The following is a 24,588-nucleotide window of genomic DNA, read 5'->3' on the forward strand; positions in this document are numbered from 1 at the left end:
TGCAGTCTGGCAAGTATCTGTTAAGCTAAACACACTATCAATATGCATAAGAGGTTCAGGAACTAAGTATTTACCATCTCAAAAGAATGTCCAGGCTACCCAGAAAATGCAATCAAGTAAGGCATTATCAGGTATCCTGGCAGACAGGAGAGAAGCAACACTCTCAAATTTCTCCTGTAAGACCTCCTCCTTCTGTGATATATGTATAATGTTTTTGGATGGATGGTGGTCTTGGGCTACAGGGTGTGAAATTTCAAAAGTCTTTATAAGGGCTTGCACACCATTGTTCAGGGTTCTCCTTCCTCCTGTGATTGGTGAGTGGAGACCCTGTTTCAACAGTTTATTTCTTTGAATAAAGATCAGGCTTACTAGCTGCTTTGCTTCTCTATATACTCTGGTTGGCCTCTGTTATTTTTCTCCTACCAATAGGGAACCCACTGAAGGACCCTGTATCGGGTCTGGAATACCCCATAAGGGAAAGGGAACAGTTTTTCATACAACACATGTTATTATCTGGCTGTCACTTTGCAAATGGAAGAGGTAGGGGTAATCAAAGGAGGGAATGGGCCGATGGAAGGAGAAGAGCTAACAATTAATCAAGTTTTTTTTGTTACAAAAGCCCCTCTCTCTTCCAGTGGCCAGAGCACATGGGGTCACAGGCACACATACAGGGTCTGTGTCCCTTTGGAGAATAGAAGACACGGCAAAGACTGTTGTGTCTTTAAGAAATAGGGTTTATTCGCCTATTTGTACCTTCAGTCTGCATGGAGGGAGTCCAGATCTTACAGCATGGCTCACAGCAGTGCCAAGAACCTTTCAGCTCTTCCTCCAAGATGGATCTCAGCCTTACTTCCTTCATCTTCTTCCCAGAAACCCCTTGCGCTCACCCCACCAGCAGTTACCCTGGCAACCTTCTAAATCCCCAGTCTCTGGTCATGCCTAGGGCCCTTGCCTTATTAACAACCTTTAATGGGCCCTCAATGGCTCCCTGTTGCTCCCTTAATAGCCCAAGCTTGATCAGGCTACCCAGGAATTCCTTTGCAGCTTACATTTCTCCCTTCCCACTCCAAATAATCACAATCCTACAATTTATTAATTTCTATGTTTACCCTAAGTCTACAACAATAATTACATGGATAACTAGACCTTCAGAAGCTAGAGGACACCCTCCCACTCCCTTGCATTAAAAAGTCACAAAGTAGGTTAATGGTTTGTTTTTGGTTTACTCAAAATTACTTAAACAGAAGACAGGAAGGGCCTGTTTGTTATGCTTTGTGTCTTGCTTCCTCAGAAAAGGATATTATATTTTTACTTGGCGCTCCACAGTTTTTCTTACAAATATTAATTACTAGACAGCATATATTCTTTTCTGGCAGATTTCCTGCCTTTGATAGCTTATGACAAGCAGAATGGCAACACGTGAAGTTCTTCTCATCACAGTATCTGCAGATGCTGGTCAGAACTTCCCCTATTGATTTTCTGCCTGTCATAAAGCTGCTAAATGACATGAAAATGTTGCAGCTCCGTATATGATGGAAGAGCAGCAGATGCAAAAGAAGACAGTGCTCTTCAACTTTTAATAGTTGTATAAAGTAAAGGTAAAGATACCCCTGCCCGTACGGGCCAGTCTTGACAGACTCTAGGGTTGTGCGCTCATCTCACTCTAGAGGCCGGGAGCCAGCGCTGTCCGCAGACACTTCCGGGTCACGTGGCCAGCGTGACGAAGCTGCTCCGGCGAACCGGCACCAGAGCAGCACACGGAAACGCCGTTTACCTTCCCGCTATAAAGCGGTACCTATTTATCTACTTGCACTTAAGGGTGCTTTCGAACTGCTATGTGGGCAGGAGCTGGGACCGAACGGCGGGAGCTCACCCCGCCGCGGGGATTCAAACTGCCGACCATGCGATCGGCAAGTCCTAGGCGCTGAGGTTTTACCCACAGCGCCACCCGCGTCCCTGGGATAGTTGTATAGAAGGTAGAATTTCATCAGGTGTATTTTTTCATGCTGAAATTCCCTCTTCCTCACAAGTATTAAAGGTGCAGGAGCACTGCCCTCTTCTACATCTAGCCAGCATATGGAGATACAGTGGTACCGGAGGTCCGTTCTTAACCTGAACCTGTTCTTAAGCTGAAGCACCACTTTAGCTAATGGGGCCTCCTGCTGCTGCCATGCCGCCAGAGCACGATTTCTGTTCTCACCCTGAAGCAAAGTTCTTAACTCGAGGTACTATTTCTGGGTTAGTGGAGTCTGTAACCTGAAGCGTATGTAACCCGAGGTACCACTGTATCATCATGTACAATCCTATGTATATTCAGAAGTCCAACTATGTCCAATGGGGGTTACTCCCCAGTAAGTGTGAACAGGACAGCAGCATTAATACCCCAGGCCCAACCCAGACTCAGGTAACATCCACTGACTAGCATAGAGCTGCAAAAGTACTTAGTGTTTTCTTTTTTAAAAAAAAAAACCTAGCACACCACTTGCAATGAATTCCCACCTTTATTTACATGAAGATCACTTAGGTTCTCTTTATTCCTGTTCTCTACTTATCAAGGAACCTGGGGGTTTTGCTCAAGGATGAAGACAGACCTAGGTAACAGTTGTTTTTTGTACTTCCAGAGATGGCAAATCAGCCTGCCTATGTTTCTAGTTCCCAACAGGCCTCTGTGCAACCTGAAACCTGCATAGCACCCAACAAGACTCACTTGCATCCCTCCTACTTCCTCTCACACTCTGTCTTGACTCTTACCAGACACAGATGACTTTACCACCAGTCAATTTGCCTTTTCCCCACCCGCCCCCACTTCACTTTCATTACCATCTAGCCTAAGGTCCGAAGAACTCAAAAACTAGCACACTATTTTGTGATATTTTGATGGGCTTGTTTTAAAAAATGTGGCACTGCCCTAATATGGATTTTGGAATCTTAACTATTTTGCCCACTAGAAAGAGATGGTTACCAACAAAGACTGGAGGATCAAGTAGTGACTTAAACATGTTAGTTATCAAAGACATGTTCTGAGAAGCTCTCCTCGCAAGTGTCTCTGTCTGCGGTGTGAGTGGGAAGCAGAGAAAGGGCCGTCTCCTCTGCGGTGGCTACCAAACAATAGAATGCCTTCCTTCAGAAGCTACCCCGGACAGTCACCAACATTACTATATAGTGGTACCTCAGGTTAAGAACTTAATTCATTCCGGAGGTCCGTTCTTAATCTGAAACTGTTCTTAACCTGAGGTACCACTTTAGCTAATGGGGCCTCCAGCTGCTGCCTCGCCGCTGGAGCACAATTTCTGTTCTCATCCTGAAGCAAGGTTCTTAACCCGAGGTACTATTTCTGGGTTAGTGGAGTCTGTAACCTGAAGCGTATGTAACCTGAGGTACCACTGTATTTCTGGTGCCTGGTGAAGTATTTCCCCAAGCTTTAATTATATATATATATATATATATATATATATATATATATATATATAGAGAGAGAGAGAGAGAGAGACATGCTGAAAGGGTAAGTGAATTGGTAGAACTGGAAGGGACTCCGAGGGTCATCTAGTCCAACCCCCTTCAATGTACAAAATCTCAACTTGTGGTCCTCCATCCAATTTGAAACCATATTGAACTCTGCTTAGCTTTACAAATGTGAAAGCAATTATTTTTATTGCTGCTGAATTGCTGTATTTTAGCATTCCTTATATATTTGCTGTTGTTTTCTTAAACTGTCCTAGAAGCTCTGCTGGAGGGTGGTTATACATTTTTAAAATATATAACATATATGAGTGAACAGTTGTATAATTTGCAATTATAAAAAAAAAATAGTTGGGTTGCAACTTCGATAAATTAGAGATGTATCAGAACACCAGTGCCTCATCTAATGCTTGTATGTGTATATGGTCATTAAGCTACAACAGCCATACTGTATTAATAACTTTTTTTAAGTAATGCTGATATATTTTAAAGTATACGCTTGCAAAAAGCAGAGAGCGCGCATACTTCGGGGGCGGGGAGCGGGAGGATACCTTCTCAAGTCAAGAGCGGGGCATGCCGCGTTACACAGAGGGCAAACAGTTCACACATCCGCCTGCCCAAGTCTCCCAAATTTGGAGGTTCCTGCCTAAGTTTCGATTCCTTGAGTTTGCCCACTATTCCATGCTGGGAATCAGAGAGCGCATCCACGCCTCCCCGGGATAGAAGCCTGGCAGCTCCGCCTCCTCCCTCCGCCTGCCTTTCACTCCCCGGATCGCTGCCCCGCGAAGCAGTTCTTCTTGAGAGACCCGGTTGCAGGCGAGAAGATGGCAAGCGGCGCCCACTTCCCTTTGCCCGGCCAGGCCAGCGGCGGGCTGCCGCGCTACGAGGAGCTGAAGGACGAGCACGACATGGCCATCCTCGACCCCGCGGGCGCGTCGCCTGGCTCCACCGTGATCCACATGCACAGCCAAAGCCAAGTCTGCGTGGCGCCTCCCCGCGACCATATCTTGTGGTCGATCTGCACCATGATGTACTGCAACTTCTGCTGCCTCGGGTTCATGGCCCTGGTCTTCTCGGTTAAGGTGAGAAGGGCAGGATGGACGAGAGCTCCGCCGTCCATGGGACGCTCCCACCCCTTCCTGCTCCACGCTCCATTTGCCCCCTCGTGGGTGGGGGGCGGGGAGGGGGCGTAAAGCCGGCGGGACGTGATCAGGACTTTTTAAAAAAAAGTTTTGGGTGCTCAGAAGTCCCTCCAGCCATCGTAGGAGCCCTCTCCGATCCGTGTTTCCTCGGAAATGAGCCCCGTTGACGTCCATTGAACTTTTAAAAGTATCTGTAGGGTTGTTGCTTCGCTTGCTAGAGGGAGAGGAGACATTAATCATGGCCTCTCATTGGCAAGAGGCAGGGGAATGACGGCATTGTATCTTCTTTTCCCAAATTTTCAGAGCCGAGTTTTGGATTTAGATTTAACCCATGGGATAAAGTATAGCTTTAAACCGGGCCCACTTATGCCTTTGAACCCAAACTCAGCCCTGGCTACAAAGTCTGGCGGATCAAGCTAGACTGTGACGCGTCCATGGGTCAGCCCTGTGTTGATGTATAAAGTTGGGGCGGGGGTCTTGTTTCCTGCAAGGCAAGGGGCGGGAAACCTTTCCCCCAGTTGGCTCACTTCCAACATTGACATTGCCTGGGAGGAAAGGTTTTAAAACAAGGGAGCACAGTGAGGAAAAACAGCATTTTGCCCACCCCCCTGCATCATCTTGTGTGTGTGCATGTGCAACACATGGGGGTCGGGGAACACTCATCCATCTAGCTTTATGTATATAAAAATGGGCAACCTTAAGGGACTGATCAGGCAGCTGCAGCCTAGCAGTACCAAAGCATTGCTCCAGTTTACATTCCACACTCTGTGTCTGTGCCCTTGCCTTCCACTGGTGGTAGGGAGCCTCAGTCGGTAGAGCATGAGACTCTTAATCTCAGAGCAAAAGTTAAATTATTGGACTAGATGACCTTCGGGTCAATTCTATGATCCTATGAAATGTGGAGGGAAGTTGCTAGGGCAGGGCAAAAGCTAGCTGGTCTCTAGGAAACTTGGAATTCAGTTCTTAAATTTGCTGGTCACCTGCTCTTATTGTTCCGGCAGCCTCTTTCTCCACAGCTTAGCACTGAAAAACAAATATCTAAGACTATCTAAGCCCCTGAGGTAGGTGTTTTCTACACTTCAAATAGTAGAAAACTTGTGCATGTAGCTTAACACAGAAGAGTCAATGACCAAAAACCAAGCCCGTTTATCATCTGCAACACGGATTTTTCTTTTAGACTGCTTTGTGTGATTGCAACATCTGTGGGATTTCCCCCCATCATCTTAACTTTAACATGCAAAAATAATGATCTGCAAGGGCAACAACAGACCAACAAGCTACATGACATCAGAGACATGACTAACAACTGGCATAGTGGCATCCTTTCTGGTGTGTAAAGATCAGGTTCTTCTCATAATTTGGCTGCTGCTGATCAGATAATAAGATCGTACAAACCCAGTGCTGCAACAATACTGATGTATGAGGACTGCTGAAGAGACAAGCCCTGTAATAAGATTTCAATTCTGAGCGTACCACAAATATACCTTCATTCCATATAAAATATCCTATTTTAAGAACTTAAAAATAAATTAACTTAAACTACTGGATCAGGCCAATGCCCCATCAAGTCCAGCATCCTGTTCTCACAGTGGCTGACCAGACGCCTTTGCGAAACCTGTAAACTAGACATGAATACAACAGCATTCTGCCCACCTGCAATTCCCAGCAAAAGGTATTCTGAGGCATAATCCCCTTGACAGGGGAGGCAGATCTGCGGCTTCTCTATCGTTTTTGTCCCATCTCTTAAAGCTATCCAAGTTGGTGGCCATCACTGCCTCCTGTGGGAGTAAGTTCTATTAATGCGCTTTAAACAAGGAGTGTGTGTGTCTTTAAGATAATGGGAAGGAGCCAAAGGGTGCTATAAATGACCAAAAAAGAGGCACCCCGGTTATTATTACTATTTGGCAGAGGAAGGTCAGTTCTGAAGTTGTGCAGGCCCTGCCTTAAGGTTGCAGCCCAATACACACTTGCTTCTGAGTAAACCTGCATTGGACTGCCCTGTACAGCTCTCTTCTTAAAATAGATTGGTATCAAAATAGAAGCATCGCTGACTTTTGTTTCTTTCTTCTTTCTGAACAGGCAAGAGATCGCAAAGTGGTTGGTGACCACAGTGGAGCTCGCAGCTATGGTTCTACTGCCCAGTGCCTCAACATTACAGCTGTGACCCTGTGCATTGTGCCCATTGTCATTGTCATCATCCTGCTAGCAGCAGGGGTTTTCGCTCCCCAATTTCATAATGGTTATTAGGAAGCCTATGGAGAACCATGTCACAGACGGGTTTCCCTTGTAAAACCACTCACTGCCTTTTCCCTTGCTGCCAAGGTTCCCACTCAAGTCACTTTGTTTGTGGGTAATGGTGATGTTTTGCTTTCCAATGACACGGGTGTGTAGCTGGTCAAAGAGCAGCCCTTATATTGAGAATATGGTACTTCCAGTTATGTCTCTCTTGTGCTTGCCAAGACTGAGCTGGATAAGCATTAATTTCAAGAGTTGCCATGCTGTGAATTGTGCATTAGAGGGATTCCCCCCCCCAAAAAAAAAAAAATCCACATGGCTCTAGTGCCTCTTCCGCTCTCAAGTTATTTTCCTAGCATCCAGTTTTCTCTCTTGCTGGTACACATGGGGACCAAGTGACATGAAGATTCATCTCCTGTTCCTGATGCAAGGAAGACAAATTATCCAGTATTTACACCCCCCCACACACTTCTTTGTAATGAGAGATGCTTGTAGTTTGTTTTTTGCAACATATCACCGTAATACATTTGCTTAAAAATATTTTAAAAAACAAGCTTGTGAAGTTTTTGTTCTTGTACATGTTTATTAACAAAGAAGCTATGCACACCCTAAACAGAGGGGCTACAAAATGAGTTCCTGTTGTAAGGATAATAGTTTCCTAGGATGTGTTTACACTCCAAAGCCATCCAAATAATGTTCTTTTGCCATGGTGACTATGGCTGTGCTGGTGTTACAGGGAAACAATTAAATGGTGCCTGTCACATCAGTGCAAGCAGAATTACAAGTCTTGCGGCAGTTATCTTTGCCATTTCCAAACACAAAGGCTGCATTCATTCTCTCTGTGCTTGGCTACCTGCTTCTAATTACCACCAAAAACAAACTTTAGCTATCACGGAGAGGCAGGGCTAGTCCTCTTCCCAGCCATGTGGCAAAAGATGCCCATTTGTACAATTAAAAAAATCAAAGTATTCTTCATTTGGGAAAAGCACCTCCTTGTAGGTGAGTGGGAGACTGGACTGAGTAAAGATGTACGGTGGTGCCTTGCAAGACGAAATTAATTCGTTCCGCGAGTTTTTTTGTCTTGCGAAGCACGGTGTCGGAAAAGTTTTGGAAAAGCTTCAAAAATCGCCAAAAACCTCAAAAAAGGCTAACACACCACGTTCTATGAGTTGCTCCTCGAAGTCAAGTCGCAACTGTATTAACGGTGTTAAGAAAAAGGAAACCAACTTGCAAAAAATGCAAGACTTTTCGTCTTGCGAAGCAAGCCCATAGGGAAATTCGTCTTGCGAAGCAGCTCAAAAACCGCAAAACCCTTTTGTCTAGCGAGTTTTTCATCTTGCGAGGCATTCGTCTTGCGGGGCACCACTGTAAGGAGATTCAGTGATGAGTTGTGGTAGGTTTCATGATACTATATGAAACCAATTACTGGGGAGGGTGTCTCACTGGAGGTCTTCCAGATAGAGGCTGGACAGACAGGTCGGGGAGGGGATCTAGCTCTGCATTTCCTGCATCAGGCAAGGAACTTGATTTGGCAGTGCATGGGATTTTGGCACCTGAGGCAAACCACAAAATAAGGTGTCCCACCCACCTGCACCCCAGCCAGGGAAGAAAGAGTAAGCGAAGTTCTACATTGGGAAGGGTGGGGGAATCAAACCAACCTTACTGATGTGGAAATCACAGTGATGAAGGGCCCCTACTCTGAATTGTGCTGGGCAGATGCAAACCCCAGAGGGCAACCCCCACCATTTCCTCCCTAGGGGTGCAAGGTGACCAGCAGTGCCTCCTATTTGCTTAGAGGCTGAATTGCAGCAGGAGGGGTGGAGTGGCCACCAAAAAGGCAGCAGATCTGGCCTCCAAGGAGTGTGCACCAGCAGTGAGCAATACATTCCTTAGATGCTGGATCTGTGGATCCTGCCACCTGAGGTGGTTGCCTCACCTTGTCTCATGGGTGGGCTGGCCCTGTTAAGAGGCATTTAAAATTATGTATGATGTGGATGGATACCTCCCCCACCCCCTGCTTTGCTCATAACACCAGAACCCAGCTCACCGGGTGAACCTAAATGGTGGGAGATTTAGGACAAACAAAAGGAAATACAGTTTTGCATAATGTATGTTAATTTAATGAATTTGCTGCTACAGATGATGTCCAAGAAGTGGAGACTGGACATATAGCCTTATCCTCTGTCAGTTTGTCTTAAGATCTTTTAAAGTTGGTGGCCATCACTAGATCCCATGGGACACAATTGCACTTGTGACCAAAACTGACTTTCAAGCACATATGAAGCACATTTCCCCTCAAAGAATTCTGGGCACTGTAGTTAAAGGTTGATGGGATTTGTAAATTACAGTGCCCAAAATTATTGTGGGGAATGTGCTTCAAAGGTGCTGTTAAAATGGGAGAAAATGTATTAAGGGGTGGCCTCAATTACTCCACATAGGCAGGGTAAAAGCATATTCTCATGATGTATGGAAGAAAGAGGTAGGGTGTCAAATATATGGATTAGGGCAGATGCTTTTTAAATTGTTCATAAATGATCTGATGTTATGGCGGGTTAAGCAGTGAAGTGGCCCAATTCGCCCATGGCAGTTAGGGTCATAAACTGAAGCAGACTGTGAAGAGTGTCAAAATCTCTCTCCAAGCAGGGTTAAGGGGGCTAAAAAAATGACACACGGTTCAATGTAAGTACGTGTAAATGATGCAATCCTTATTTGCAAATATTTACAGAACATTTTGGCTCTTGAGATGCAGGGCAAAGTAATGACCTTGTACTTTGTGACTGAACAAATGTAGAATGAGGGGTGCTTTCCCCCATCAACAAACATGTATACTGTATTATAAACTGTCTCATGAACCTCAGATGAAGGAAAGTATAGAAATTTAATAAATAATAATAATATAAACAGCACCAACTTTTCAATTACAGTGGTACCTCGGGTTACAGACACTTCAGGTTACAGACTCCACTAACCCAGAAATAATACCTCGGGTTAAGAACTTTGCTTCAGAATGAGAACAGAAATCACGCCAGGGCAGCGGGGGGCCCCATTAGCTGAAGTGGTATCACAGGTTAAGAATGGACCTCCAGAACAAATTAAGTTCTTAACCCAAGGTACCACTGTAAATGAAACCATATTACACACAAAGCAAACAAAATGCTTTGTGCTAAATAGCACAAGGAAGAAATAGAGCCATGTGGGAACCATGGAAACAACCACAATGTTGGATAGGAGTCTCCCATTCACACCCCAAAACCACTTTCTGAACTACCCTCTGCACTGAGGGCTGGAACCATAGCAAAAAACCACACTCCTCAGTAGTTCAGAAGGTCATCAGGGTTGATAGTGCAGAAAAGTGGCAATAAGTTCAACAGAATCAATATGGCTGCATTTCCCCTGGTTCAGCTCCCAGTGTGCATTGTCACCAAGGTAACCCAAGCGGTAATCCTCGTGATTGAGAAAAGGTCTGGCAATGAGACATAACTACATGTTGAAGAACCTTGACTAAGAATGGAATGTGGAGACTTTGCTAGATTCAACATGGTGGGATTCTGAGAGAGCTTCTTTAAGAGAAGTATTACTATTGCTGCCTAAGTAGCTGGAATAATGCCCCTAGCACCCACTCAACCAAGCCAAATTTATTGTGGGTTTCCCAGGGGCATTTGGTTGGCCACTGTGGTGAACAAGATCCTGGACTAGATTGGACCTAGATCTCTCACATTGTTAACTACAGATTGTGATAATCATGGCAGCCCTGTGGTGTGTTGTCACTCTCAAAAATATGCAGCACAGCTTATCCTGGGTCCTGATGTGTGATGCTGGTAGTAAAGCAGCAAACTTTGCTAAATAGGGGTTGGGAGGAGATATTTTGACACCCTTTAAACTGGTTCGTACATGCTGCTCATCACCCGAAGACTGAAGCTTGAAGCAGTCAGTTGGGTCTGTGAATAAGTCATTGCAGATCAGAGAAAAGAAAATACACAACACCTCAGGCACAAGGCCTTTCAGTGGAACCCATTCACACATTCATCTGTGAGTCATCAAGAACTGCTGTGTAACCAAGTGATAAACAATCAAATTATATCCATACATATGTAAGCTGGATCATAACGAGCAATCAGTTATATTCTCCTGGCTACATGGCAATAGCTTTAGTTATCAAATCACTGTTTGCAACTGAGCCATTGATAGGAGATATTTTCATTTCCCCCGTTTTCCAAAACAGTCCTTATTCCAGAACAAAATAACTTCACAGACTGAAAGGTGAGGGAGAATAATCGCTTCCTTTCCATGTCTGTCAACTTCAATGGAAAATACTCAGTACTCACTAGCACAAATTATGTTAACTTTTGATATGGCAAACTCAGTATCAGAGGGTGGGGGAGTCTACAAAGAAAAGCCTTTTGCTAGCCTGACCTGAAGGACAGAAGAGAATATAGAGAAGCACAGCCAAATGTAGCCCACCAGCTATGAATGGGTAGGGTGCCCATTTTGATGCTTTTTTAGGATGGCAAAAATAAGACTTGGGTGCTGAACACCTGGCACGCCACAATATGTTACCTTGTTTGCTTGGTGCACCATAACTTATACAGGCATGGGTTAAACTTATTTGTAGTAACAACTGAATAACTGAATAGCTGAATAACTGAGGGAGAGGGAGAGGCTGGGCGAACAGCCAATTTTTTCAGAGAAAAGCTGGAATTAATTACGGGTAAATCCTTATCTGTATAGTCATGGCTGGTTCCTTTGCTTTTGAGCTTTGGGAGTTGCAGGAGTCATCAGACGGCCAAATTCTTGATCAACAAGTTTTCTGTCCGATTTTCTCTGCTCTGTTTAAAATATGGCAACCCTAGCTATCTATAAGATCTGGGTATTTTCCACCTATGCCCTCATCTGGTTAGGTGAAGTGATGGCCATAGTGATGATGCTGCATGGTGTATGAAGAATGTATGAATGCTTGCTTGGACTTCAAGCCATAATACTAGTAACTTCAGTAACTAGTAACTAATAATTTATTTAAAAAGTTAGCCAATTAAAAGGTATCTGGAAAGCTAGTCAGGCTTTCCTTTTAGAAATGTGTTCCAAAGTGGAGTCTTGTATATTCTGTTATATTTTACTCCAGGAAGACCCATTTATCCTAAATAGAACCCAATAAGACCAACATGTATATAGAAAATATTTTTTTAGAATGTGATCCCACTGAGATCCCAAGATTAAATTTTGCAGGAAGCTCTTAGAAATATGAAATAATCAATACATTTTGGGGGGAAATTTTAATCATGTTAATTTTTAACCACTTAAAAAAAATTTAAATTATGCATATTAACTTTAAAGTAAATCCATCATGTGCCATATCATATTAAAGCTCATGAAGTTCTGAAGAGATTGGTATTTTTAATTTTGAAATATCTCAATTCTGGGCTGAGCTTTTAAGGTTTTTGTGTAGACAAGGCCAAAATTGTCTATTAAAAAAAGAAATCAAACCCTCATAACTAAAAAAAAAAGAGATTTTTAAAAAAATCAGATTCAGACTTGGCTCTGATCATTCAACAAGTGTACAAAATTTTAAGAAAATTGAACCACTTGATATGGAATGACCTACTTGGTACCCCTGGAATCTCACACTGCTTGAGAATTGGGTAGTGTGTAACAATATATTGCCTAACCAAAAAGTTGACATCCCAAGAAAAGACACGGGATTGTTAGGATTATATATGGCTTGTTCCTGGTTGGAGATGAGAGGAGTTCTCATTCATGATTGACCAACTGCGCGCCCCCCCCCCCACCTCTTCTAAGAATCCTGATGCCCTAGTCTTTTCTCTATTGATCTCCATTTGCTTTGTGAGCAGGGTTTCACCTGTTGCTGCCATTTAAATGCAGGGCAGTGGGGAACATGAACACACACACACACTGCAATAATACAGAAGGACCCTTTGTAGACAGCTCAGGTGCACTTTGGCTCCCCAATCTTCAATTGCTATGGATTCACAGTTGGTGCAGAACAGCCTCCCTGTCACGGTGTTCCTAGGAAATGTCTCTACCCATTTCATACCTAGTCTCTACTTGAATCCATAGAAAGGAGAACTCGAAGCAGAAGAAAAGGACCTGGAACAGACCCAAGTTCACTAGTCCTTCTCCTTTCTGCTGTGAGGTTTCTGGTGAAAAGAGAGGATGCCAGTATCTTTACACCTGTAAACACACTGGAAACCTTGGACCAGGTGAGGAGAAGCCGAAAACACGCTGGAAGACTGTGTTGGGGCTTCCCGTATCTACTATTGTGGGCTGCAATATTGCCAACCTCCTTTTCTGCTCCAGGCCTTGGAGCGTGTCACAAAGGCTTAGGAATTGTCCCTGTGCATATTCAGAATGGATTGCATGAAAAGAATTCTCAGCACCATAATCCACTGCAGCTGGGCAAAGCATACCCTGTGACTGCCTCTGCAGATAAACTGGCAATTACTGAAAACTATTGATTCTTATTTACTGAGCAACACTGCAATTCACCACGTTAGCCTTGGTTCCAACTGGTCCTCCCTCCCCTCCCTAAAAAGGGAAGGAAGAAAGCAGGTCAACACATGTTCAAATTCATGTTTATATTTGCAGAAATATTTTCTTTTGGCTACCTGGTACTTGAAACTTGGAATTCTGGCAAACTGTCCAACTTAACTATCATCATGGGGATCCATAGGATTTTTTTTCCAGAAGAGAGCAAAGTAATGTTTCAAACAAATGTACTGTAACTAATGCCTGACCAGGGGAGAGGCGTGGGAACACCCAGCCTCTGAAAAACTTGTACTCCATCCAGCTATAAAGGTAAAGGTACCCCTGCCCGTACGGGCCAGTCTTGCCAGACTCTAGGGTTGTGCGCTCATCTCACTCTAGAGGCCGGGAGCCAGCGCTGTCCGCAGACACTTCCGGGTCACGTGGCCAGCGTGACGAAGCTGCTCCGGCGAACCGGCACCAGAGCAGCACACGGAAACGCCGTTTACCTTCCCGCTATAAAGTGGTACCTATTTATCTACTTGCACTTAAGAGTGCTTTCGAACTGCTAGGTGGGCAGGAGCTGGGACCGAAAGACGGGAGCTCACCCCGCCGCGGGGATTCGAACCGCTGACCATGCGATCGGCAAGTCCTAGGCGCTGAGGTTTTACCCACAGCGCCACCCGCGTCCCCCATCCAGCTATAGCCCTCCTTTGTTTTTTAGTGGGTAGACCTGGCATCCAGACAATACCTCCCATTCACTGCTGAGACATTCTGTTTCCCCCAAGTCCCCTTCACCTCCGGCAACTCTTAATTGCTGCTACACTCAATCTCATAATCACCCCCACATTTCCTAGGGGAAACCCCCAACACACCAGAAAACCAACACTGAATTACATGCAGAGTTGTCTTACACTACTCTAACTTATTCCTCCAACCCTCAACAAAATGGGTATGACAATATTGGGTTTCTCTGCAGGGCAGGCATATCCCACGCTCAGTCACAGCTCTGCCTCCTCCAATATGGATACCATGATGGCTTTTTATCTGCATTAGCAGAGGAATTTCTAAAATGTTTACGAATTCAGGGGTTTAAGACCAGAGTTACAAAGAAATTGAACTGCTGCTTTGGCTGCTACCTGTCACTTCTGAGTTGTTACACTATTCTCTAATCACAGCTGCACTAAAATTCTGGATACCTGAATTGATTTTATGAGGTGTGGCAATCACATCTTCACCAGGATGTGGTTTTAAAGCCTTCACCAGGAAGGCTTTAAAATGAACTAAAAATTTCCTTCTTCTTCTTCTTCTAGGTGTTTCACTTTAGCCTTCTTTTCACTAATTCAGCTGGGAGGACCCTCCCACCCAAGGCCTAATTAAACCTGGCAGGAGTCCAGAGGGCCATTTCCCCCACACACCTGACATAGAGACCAGGAAGTTAGCTGAGTGATTCAGGCTGAGCTGTTTCACCGCCCATGTTCTATTCAATGGGCTGTTCAGTAAAGTTTGGATGCATTATGCAAGAGTTGTAAGGAATTCATTACCACCTGCTGAGCGCTTTCTGCTTCTCTTGACCCTCAAGTCCAGGACCGACCAGGATGCTGACTGTGAGGCCACAGTTTCACCAACTAAGGAGCCAGACCAGACCAGATCAGGGGCTCACTCAACCTGTGGTTGGCAGGCAGAAACCAACTGAATTACCGTATTTTTCGCTCTATAACACGCACCCGACCATAACACGCACATAGTTTTTAGAGGAGGAAAATCCGTAGGCATGCCACCCGTAGGCATTACCTCCATAACACGCACAGACATTTCCCCTTACTTTCTAGGAGGAAAGAAGTGAGTGTTATGGTGCAAAAAATACGGTAGATAAAACAGCACCAGGGCCCCTCAAACTGCAGACAGGAACCTCATGAGCAACTTCTCCTGGGCATGAGACTATAAAAAGTCTTGCTGATCAGCCCAGTGGCCCATCTAGTCTAGCATCCTGTTCTCACAGTGCCTACCAGATGCACGCAGGTCCTGCTTCCCATAGGCAGAAGCACTCTTCCCACCTGAAGCTCCCAGCAATTGGCATCCAGGGGCATGCCACCTCCAACAGTGGTGGCAGAGCATAACCAATGTGGCTAGTAGCCATTGATAGCCTTATCCTTTACAAAGCTGTCTCTAATCCTCTTTTACAGCTATCCAAGTTGATGGCCATCACTAGCTCCTGTAGGAGTGACTTCCATAGTTTAACCATGCACTGCGTGAAGTTCTCTTCTCTCTGCTGACTCTTCCAACATCCTATTTCATTGGTTGTCCCCCAGTTTTAGCATGAGAGAGGGAACACACCAGGCAACAGGCTGCAAAGCACAGGGAAAGTGCCTCGCCAGGGGACTGTCCCGCTAAGAGTTCTCCCAAAGGGGGAGTATCTTCAGAGCCACTTGGAGAGCCCACCCCACTTTTAAGGTCAGGGCTCTGCTCATCTCTTAAGTTTGATTATTCACACTCCTGCCACCTAGCCTGCCCCAGAGTTTTCAAATCTTCCTCTCTTACTGTTTTCTCTCTCCTTGGTAACTGCTTGCTGCTGAAGGAGCATATTTTGAACGAGTCTTCCAATAAGCTTTTTCTAAACAGAAGTGGAATTTATCAACAAAGAGATGCCCACTTTAAAACAAGAAGTTTTATAAAGGGGTCTGTTAATATATAATTCTGTATGCACTGAGTGTTAAAACAAAGCTATTGAGTTTATGTTGAATTGAATGTTGTTTTGTTAAAGAAGATTGGTTTGGATTTCTAAAGGCTTGCTTGCTTGCTCTTTCTTTCTAAAAAAGAAATAACTGTGTGTGTGTGAAGGCCAGTCTGGGACTTAGCAGACCCTCAACTGGCAATGAAAGCTTGTTTTCCTCTAGAGTGGAATCTCTGGAGAGTTGAGAACTCATACCTTCGAAGTGCCTCATTGAGGTGAATACATGGCTGACACAGGATTAATCAAGATAGGTTTCTCTCTTTTTGAAGCTCAAATTGAAATGCTGTGATGATACGCTTAGGCTCAAATGTTTCACGTATCTTCTTTGGCCCATTAAGGTCTGCATTAAAAATGTCATACAGACTACTTCTGCTATCTCAGCCTCTATTGTAACATTGAGAACTTCGTGTGATTTGTCAGGAAAAGGTTCTCTGTGTTCCAAAATTATTTCCTACATATTAGAAATATTGGTTGCTCCTCTGTGGAGAGTGGAAGTAGGGTCAGGGAGGTGTCTTTGGCAGTGGGAGAAGAAATAGGTATGCTCGATCAGGGTCTGGGGTTCTAAGGGAGCCTGGAATACTTTGCTGGTTTTTATGCAGAGGTTGGATGGACATCTGTCATGTATGATTTAGTTGAGATTTCTGCATTGCATGGGGTTGAACTAGATGGCCCTCAGGACTAGATTACCCACAATAAAACAGAACACCATCTGAGCAGTGCAAAAGAACATGACAATTAATCCAGACTCTCTAAAGCAGTCCATTTCCACACTTTCTTATGGGATACAAGCCCACATGAACCATGTTTGACATTCCTTTCCTGCTTGATACCATAAAACTGGTATACATGATATATTAGAAACCTTGTTGATCTCAGCTTTTAAGATCTATCAAATTGCAATTATTGTCCCCCATTTATATACCTTTTAGGTATTTATCATGAAACCAAAGTACCAAACAAGGACAGGAAGTTTTGAAGAAGCTACCACAGCTGCTGCCAGTTCAGAGCTGAATTTAACAGATGAACAAAGGACGCCACTGTCCAGCCCCTTGAAACTGAAAAAAGCATACCACAGAGTGTTGTCATAAGTTCAGATGGAAAAGGTCAGTCTATCTGCTTTCTCACAAATGAAATCTCTGGGTTTCTCTTCTTTCCCCATAGCTCACAAAACAAGAACAGCTTTGATGGCAGAAATTCTGTCAGTTTCACAGACTGCAGCGCATTTATTATAGTAGCCAAAGTTCAACCTAAATAGCTCTGCTTCTGGCCTGGGCTTCTGAAAGATTATGTTTCATTAGTTTCTACTTAGTCTCCTAGAATAAGGGTGCAATCCTGTACTCAGGATCTGCTGGTTGAGGAGCTGTGTTGGAAGCTCCACCAGCAGTGAAAGCAAATAGGATGGGGTGGGATGGGGGTAGAGCACGCTCATTCTAACACATTACCCCTCCACATATTTGTTAACTGACTACATCCTGCTAAGATTCAGAGCCAATCTGAAAGCAGCATCTATTATTTTTTCAGATCATCTGTAATCACAAACACACACATTATTTAGTGTAGGACTCAACGTGTCATATATCAGAATTATTCCAGGAATAGAAAAACTACAAAAACCAAGGGTGTTCTTCTGCCAATGCAATGGTTTGACATCACCCCCCAGAGGAGTCTCTCAAGACAAACGGTTGCCAACAACAACAACAACATTAATCTTCCCGCTATTATAATCTCAGGAAACAGCCACTGCCCTTTCCTTTGCTCCGATTGTCCTTTTCCTGCAGACTAGTACTGGGCTGACCACAGCTGCTGTAGGAGATGTAGCACTGCACTGGGGACAGGGTGTTTACCGTAAGACACACCTGACCATAAGACGCACCTAGTTTTTAGAGGGGGAATGCAAGGGGGAAAAAATTTAAAGGGAGCACTGAGCAGAGCCTGTATGCATCCCATACGAGCCACGTGGAGCATGTGTGCAGCGCTTGCAGGCTTTTCCCCGAGGCTGTCACTGACGGGTTGCCCTTCTCCCTCCTCGGGGAAAAGCCCCCAAGAGCCGCACACACGCTCCGCTTGGCTCTTTAAAGGGAGCGCGGCTCTTGCTGGAGGTGGGAGAAGGGACAGAGCGTGGCTAAGCCAGAAGCTAGAACAGCAAGAGGGAGCGCTGCACAGCAATCCCTCTCGCTGTTCTGGCTTCTGGGATAGCTGAGCAGCCTGCATTCGCTCCATAAGACGCACACACATTTCCCCTTACTTTTTAGGAGGGAAACAGTGCGTCTTATAGAGTGAAAAATATGGTAACCCTTTTCTCCCATGCAATTTCCCCAAACTTTTTTAATATCTGCAGTGGGGGTTGGGGAGAAACATAGGCACAATATGTGTATCTGCTGTTCTTGTGGGGTGGTGGTGCAAAAAGACAGTAAGACTCTTCCCCCCCTTTACTGTTGTGCAGAAGAGGGAATTTCAGTTTGTAATGTCAGTTGAAACTCTCTCTTTTACACAACTATTAAAGGTACAAGCACCGTTTCTTTTGCACTGGGCTACCCTAATTTCTTCCACTGCAAAGCTAAAAGCACTTTCTTCAGGGTGATTCAGATTGGTCTTCTCTAAACATGGTGCTTTGAGGAAAATCAGTCCCACACACCTCAATAATTAAGATGACATCCTCACATCAGTTGAGAGATATGATCATGAATCTACCATGTCTTGTGTGGTTTGGTCATCAGGAGAATTCTTCACTGTAGTCCTGCCCTGGTGTTTTGCTTTGTAGCCTTTCAGCTGCTGCTGGAAAACGTTCTGCTTTATAAACATTTCTCAGTTTTTATGATTATCTAAGGAAGTAAAGAACTGAACTCTGAGCCAAGTAAATGTTCTTTATTGAATCAGGCTAAAAAATATTTTCATGTGTACTCAGATTGTAGAAAAGAGCAAGCCTATGCAGGCTTGGATAGCTAGTTTCTAGATGTTTATTTTCTAATGCAGAGTTCTCAGCACTGGGAGTAAAGTAACCTCTATAAAATATGAGCCTGCTTAAGCCCAGGACAAAGAAGCAGGAAAAAGGAAATATGCTTAATTGTGACAAATGTCAAAAGAGGTTCCAAATTAGATCTGAAATCTGAGTACTCCATGGATATGTTACAACAAGAAGAAATTATCAGTATAACTATCTGACGTTCAGAAGACATCTGAAGGCATCCCTGTTTAGGGAAGTTTTTAATGTTTGATGTTTTATTGTGCTTTTAATTCTGTTGGGAGCTACCCAGAGTGGCTGGGGTATAAATAAATTATTATTATTATTATTATTATTATTATTATTAGCAAAAGTTTGTTAACCGCCAAGTGGATATAGATAAATCAATAGGGCAAGAGAAAGGGACTTTTAACTAGATAATTAAAGCTGGGCAAAGCAGGAATAGTGTCATACAAAGAGTGATTTTTTTTCTAAAAAAAATGTTTAGGGGCACTCTCATTTTCCTACTCATATTGAAATACTGCCCCTTAATGTGGCCAAACTTAGATTCACAAAACGTCTGTGTCCCCCAGAAAAAAAAGCCCTGAATACAACCTGTTTCCTGGACCAGGCAACTGCATCTCTGCAACAAACTGAAGTTTCAACAGGTCAGGTTTTTGGGTTGCTATGTGTCAGGCAGGGAAAATACACAATATATTTTCTAGAGGAACATAAAGGTGTAACACTATGTGTGCCAAAGTATACAAATACAACATTCAGTTAACTTTTACTCAGAGGAGATTTGTGGAAATTAATGGACCTAAGTTAGTCATGGCCATTAATTTCAAAGGGTCTACTAGGAGTAAAAGTTAGCTGAATGCAACTCTTTACTAAATGAACTGTTCCCCAGTCCCCTTTTGGTACTAAACAAAAAAATTGTTGACAAGATTATTTTAGTGGGGTTTTTTTAAAGAAGCTGGACTAGCTGCCTTTCTCATGTACTTGGTCATTTGTCAGACCATGGGCATACTCAGGATTTGAGGGGGGCAGGCTTTATGGTGGGGAGGGCAGAACCAAGTTATCTGTGAGGCAATTGGCCTGTTAGTTAAGTATTTTTATTTATTTACTTGATTTACCCCCCCCCCCACTACGCCCATGTGTCAGACCCTTCAGCTCCTCTTTTTGAAAGTAAAAGCAGGGTACAAGCGGTGAAATGAAACAATGCAGTGAAAGACCTGTCTCCAGGGTCGGATTTAGGTTTGATGAAGCCCAAAGCTAGTGAAGGTAATGGGGCCCTTTATATGTCCAGCTGTCCTTTGTCAACAACAAATTGCCGCTGTTTTTTGTGCTGAATATATGCTATATGGTAATTTTAGGGAGCAGGCTAGCAGGCGGGGCCCATTACTTACATCACAGGAGCCTACACAACACAAAACACTGTTGCTGTACATGTAGGTTTTATTTTATTTGGTTTTTATCTTATATTTTGGAAATGTACATCCAGTCCCCCCCCCCTTTAAATTTTCTGGGAGCCCCCAAGAGAGTGGGGCCCTAAGCTATAGCTTGTTTAGCTTATACGTAAATCTGGCACTGCCTGTCTCTATAGGAATATAATTCCCCCTTTACTTTCTGACGGTAGTTCTCAACCCCCCCACCCTTTTTTTTTAACACTACGCTAAAAGCTTGCTGGTAAATTACCAGTGTGTGAGTTACACCGCGGTTCCTTTTCTTTAGGCTGCTGCTAGACAGCGGGCGGGATAAGAACTCGAGCCTCCCCAGGCCGTGTGGCCCCAGGACCGCCGCTGAGCTTCCCCTGCGGCTCTGGGAACAAACACGCCTTCCCTCCCGCGCCCTCCATTGCCCTGTTCGCCCTGCTCCGCCCCCGTTTTCGAGGAGCAGGGCAGAGCCCCCAGCTTCGTGCGCCAGAGGCCGCTCCTGACAAATCAGAGGCCGAGGAGACCCTCCCTTACCATCACGGGCTGCGGCGGGATCCTCTTCCTCCTCCTCTTCCTCAGCAGCCTCCCGCCAGCACTAGCAGCTCTCGGCCACCATGGAGCTGGAAAGTGCCATGGACGTCAACCTGAGGCCCTACAGCGTCGAGATGATCGGCGGTGACACCATCACGATCTGCCCTTACCCCTTCGTCGTCGAGCAGCCCAAGGACTACGTGCTCTGGTCGCTGTACAACTTCTCCTTCATGAACGCCTGCTGCCTGGGCTTCGCGGCCCTCGTCTACTCCATCAAGGTGAAGGCGCCAAGAAAAGGCGGGAAAGCTTCGCCAGTAAATCCTCCGGCCGTGTTCCCTCCTCACCCCTCACTTTAGTGTCCGCCGACGGCCCCCCCCCACCTCAAAATGGCTGGGCAATATTTTTGTTTGGCCCAGAATATATTGTACACCCCGGTTCTTGCTTCGTTTCCTGCCCTTGCTAGGACAACCCCTCGCTTTCCTCCACCCTTGACTCAGATCCTAGCGTTGCCCTTTCCAAGCAGCCTTTGTACTTTTCTCAGCAACTCCAGGAAAGTAGAAATCCAACAGCTGTGGCTCCCTGGTTCCCTTTGTGGTGCGAAAAGCATCGCCTGTTGGATTTCTGCGAGTGACACAGGTATAAAACCCTATGTGAAATGTGTTAAACTCTCAAAGTTCATCCCTGTCCGCTTTCCAAGGAATCCCCCCCCCCAAGACATTCAAAGCTGTGGATTCATTGTGGAAAGTTCCCCATCTCCTGTAATTCCATATCCACCACAGAAGACATACATTTCATATTTTTTAAATCATTTTTCTACTAAAAAATGAGGTGTGGAGGACATATTTAGAGGCACATGGCCTGTTTTGCTTGAAAGTATTAGGATTCAGCAGTATAAATTACTCAATGACACTGAAGCAGTAGGCAAGGCTATTAAATTTTCATATTCTCTAGCTCTGAGATGGATGAGTTTCAGAATACAACTCATTCGTGTGTGTATGGGGAGAGAGAGCGCTAATACATCAGTTATATTAATAGGATTTTTGGTACATTTGAGAAGAAAATGCCCTCCAATCCCTCTTACCGCCTTAGTTATTAAGATACAGTCTTGGGCACTGTTTGGGGATTGATAGTTAATGTCTGCAGGGGTCTCCAGCTGTGGCACCTGTGGGCACAGTGACACCTGTGCCTTCACACTTCTGGTGCCTTCAACACCCCTGAGGCTCTTCCCGCTTACTGCCTCCTTCATCATAAGGTGGTAGTGTGATAGTGAGGGTTACTGTTTTCTCCCATGAAAGTACCTTTGAAGGAGGAAATTGGAAGCTTGACACTCTCACTTCCTCTTTCAGCTGTACCGTAAAGTATGTGTTTTTTCAAGGCTCAGAGTAATTTTACTAGATTCAACTTTTACATAGATCCCTTGGGAAAGTGAGGTGTGTGCAGTGTTTGTGTGCATATCTGTGTTTTGCGAAAGTGGGAAGTGAGAACAGATGGTCTTGAAATGGTATAATTTGTTTCTAGGTTCCACTTCCAACAACGATCCCCTTGTTTCCTTTGACTAAACTGTAAAGATCACAGATCCAGTGGTCTCTGGATCTGAGACACATAATCTTATAGATCTCAACTTTTAATTTATTTATTTATTACAAGGAATCTCCTTAAAACCACCATCAAATCATCGGTCACCTCTGTGTCCATAGATATAGTCTGAGATTTGTTGGTGGTTTTGTTGTCATCCTATGCAAAAATCATGAGGCTCCGTGTTTTAAATACTGTAAATGTTTTTTGAGGTAATAGGAAGCAACACACCTGTGATTGTTACTCTTCAGTCTGTCAGTGTAAGCTTTAATCATGGGGGTTGGGGTGTGTGTGGCTTGTATAAAATCATGCACATTCAAGAGGATCCATTTAAAATTTACTGGATCTGATTTTTGCTCATGGAAAAGTAAAGTGAATTTGAAGGTGGGCACATGTGCTTCTGTCTATCTTGGGAGAGAGGAAAACAGGAGTTGGTTCTTATTACAGTCTCAACATTCCAAATACTTCCTTGGGCCTAGAAGGGTTGGTGGGCTCTCGTTAAAAGAATATGAATGAAGACAGATGATGCTGAGGCTAGAATAGGATGCAACCTTTTGGGAAGCAGGAACTTTCATTTTGCACAATCCTTTGGTCACTAATAGCACTGAACAGGAAACTGTAGATTTGATTATGATTACACAACAGCCATGGAAAGTCCATTTGAGCTTTAGGTGTTGTAAGCATGTGCAAATGTTTCCAATGTTAATTCTTGTTTGTTTGTTTGTTTGTTTGTTTGTTTGAAAAAAATCTCTCCCCTGCAGGCAAGGGATTGTAAAGTCGCTGGAAATGCTGAAGATGCAACTAGATATGGCAAGAGAGCCAAGATTCTGAATATCGTTGCAATAGTTCTGGGTGTCTTGTTGTTCCTTTTGCTCTGTGGCTTTATTGCCAGTGTTTTAATAGCTTTACAAGAAAGAGTCCAGAAGTTGTTTGATGAATACAAAACGAACATGGGGGATGTTTTTGGATCAGGGAGTGGATCTGGGACATCCTAAACAAATCTTTAAGCACTGGCTATCCTTTCTTCTGCTTGTGAAAGTGCCTGCCCTGCTCGTTCATTTGCCAAGGCATGAGACCTTCTGCAAAGCGGTACTACTCGCATTTATGAAGATGTACTGCCACTGATTGCCTACCATCCAGTTTGAGATGTTTATTGGAAAAAATGCAATGCTTTTATGAGCGGTGATTTCTCTGTCCCAAGCTCTGGATTTGCAGCATTTCCAGTTCTGTTACTCATGGGAAGTGCCATATTCATTTGGTTTTTCAGTATTTTGGCAAGTCTCCAATTCAGTATGTGTATTAGAGCTTTCCTTTATTGAAATTTTACATTTGATGTGAATTCTAAGAAAATAAAACATATTTTGTTATTTCGTGTAAAGTTACTGTGTTAATCACCCAGTAGAGGGGCATCTTTTCCAACTGGCAGTTTGTTGAGCTCCACCAAGACCCAGCCAGCTCCTCTTCCAATGCTGACAACCTTGGCTGTCTCCTCCATTGAAAATGAGGCTTTCACACTACTTCCCACGGCCTGTGGAATTGGACGGAGCTCTGGCAGGAAGAAAGAGAATGCCAAACAGTGAAGCAACAACCGTGTAGTGTGGTTGGCTTTGCTGCTCATTTGGTTTTTCCGCTTGTTCACTTGTCCAGGTAAGAGGGTACTGCTTGTTTGGCCCAGCTCAGATAACTTGTTTCTTGTGGAAATCCAGCCCAGGACTAGAGAAGGATGAGAGAGGAAAAGCTTTTAATCACCCCTTCTCCCTCTCCCTCTGACTACACAATGTTGTCCAGATGGGGAAGTTTGCACACTTGACATGTGAAGGGGGTGGGACAAAAGGAGTTACTCAGAAATCCAGCAAAGATGAGGATAGCAAAGTTTTGGTGCTGGCAGGTGGCTGGAAAACGCAGATGAAGAGATGGACAGAGGAGATTATAGGGTTGGGTGAGAAGGGGGGCACACTAGAACACAATCTATTTGGGAACTCTTTGAATACAGGACACTCTCTTTTTTGGAAATTATTCTCTTATTTCTGCGAGGCCAAGAGATGGGTCTTGTCGTCT

General features: G+C 44.3%; 1 protein-coding gene across 1 annotated transcript; it reads left to right on the forward strand.

Annotated features, from left to right (window-relative positions):
- The first annotated feature begins 3,985 nt into the window (after window positions 1-3,985).
- Window positions 3,986-23,897, forward strand: LOC309517105 (uncharacterized protein). Its single transcript, XM_082196156.1, has 4 exons — window positions 3,986-4,541; window positions 6,681-6,845; window positions 21,024-21,233; window positions 23,292-23,897. Exons 1-4 carry the CDS (start codon window positions 4,284-4,286, stop codon window positions 23,523-23,525), a joined length of 867 nt encoding a protein of 288 aa, XP_082052282.1. The 5' UTR covers window positions 3,986-4,283; the 3' UTR covers window positions 23,526-23,897.
- Window positions 23,898-24,588: the final 691 nt, after the last annotated feature.

The sequence above is a fragment of the Podarcis vaucheri genome, assembly GCF_965113315.1.
Source record: "Podarcis vaucheri genome assembly, chromosome: 1".
NCBI lineage: Eukaryota > Metazoa > Chordata > Lepidosauria > Squamata > Lacertidae > Podarcis > Podarcis vaucheri.

Coding starts and splice junctions, on each gene's coding strand:
- LOC309517105 (XM_082196156.1), top strand. CDS start 4,284: ATGGCAAGCGGCGCCCACTTCCCTTTGCCCGGCCAGGCCAGCGGCGGG. Junction 6,846..21,023: donor CCCAATTTCATAATGGTTAT/TAGGAAGCCTAT, acceptor CGCCAGCACTAG/CAGCTCTCGGCCACCATGGA. Junction 21,234..23,291: donor CCCTCGTCTACTCCATCAAG/GTGAAGGCGCCA, acceptor TCTCCCCTGCAG/GCAAGGGATTGTAAAGTCGC.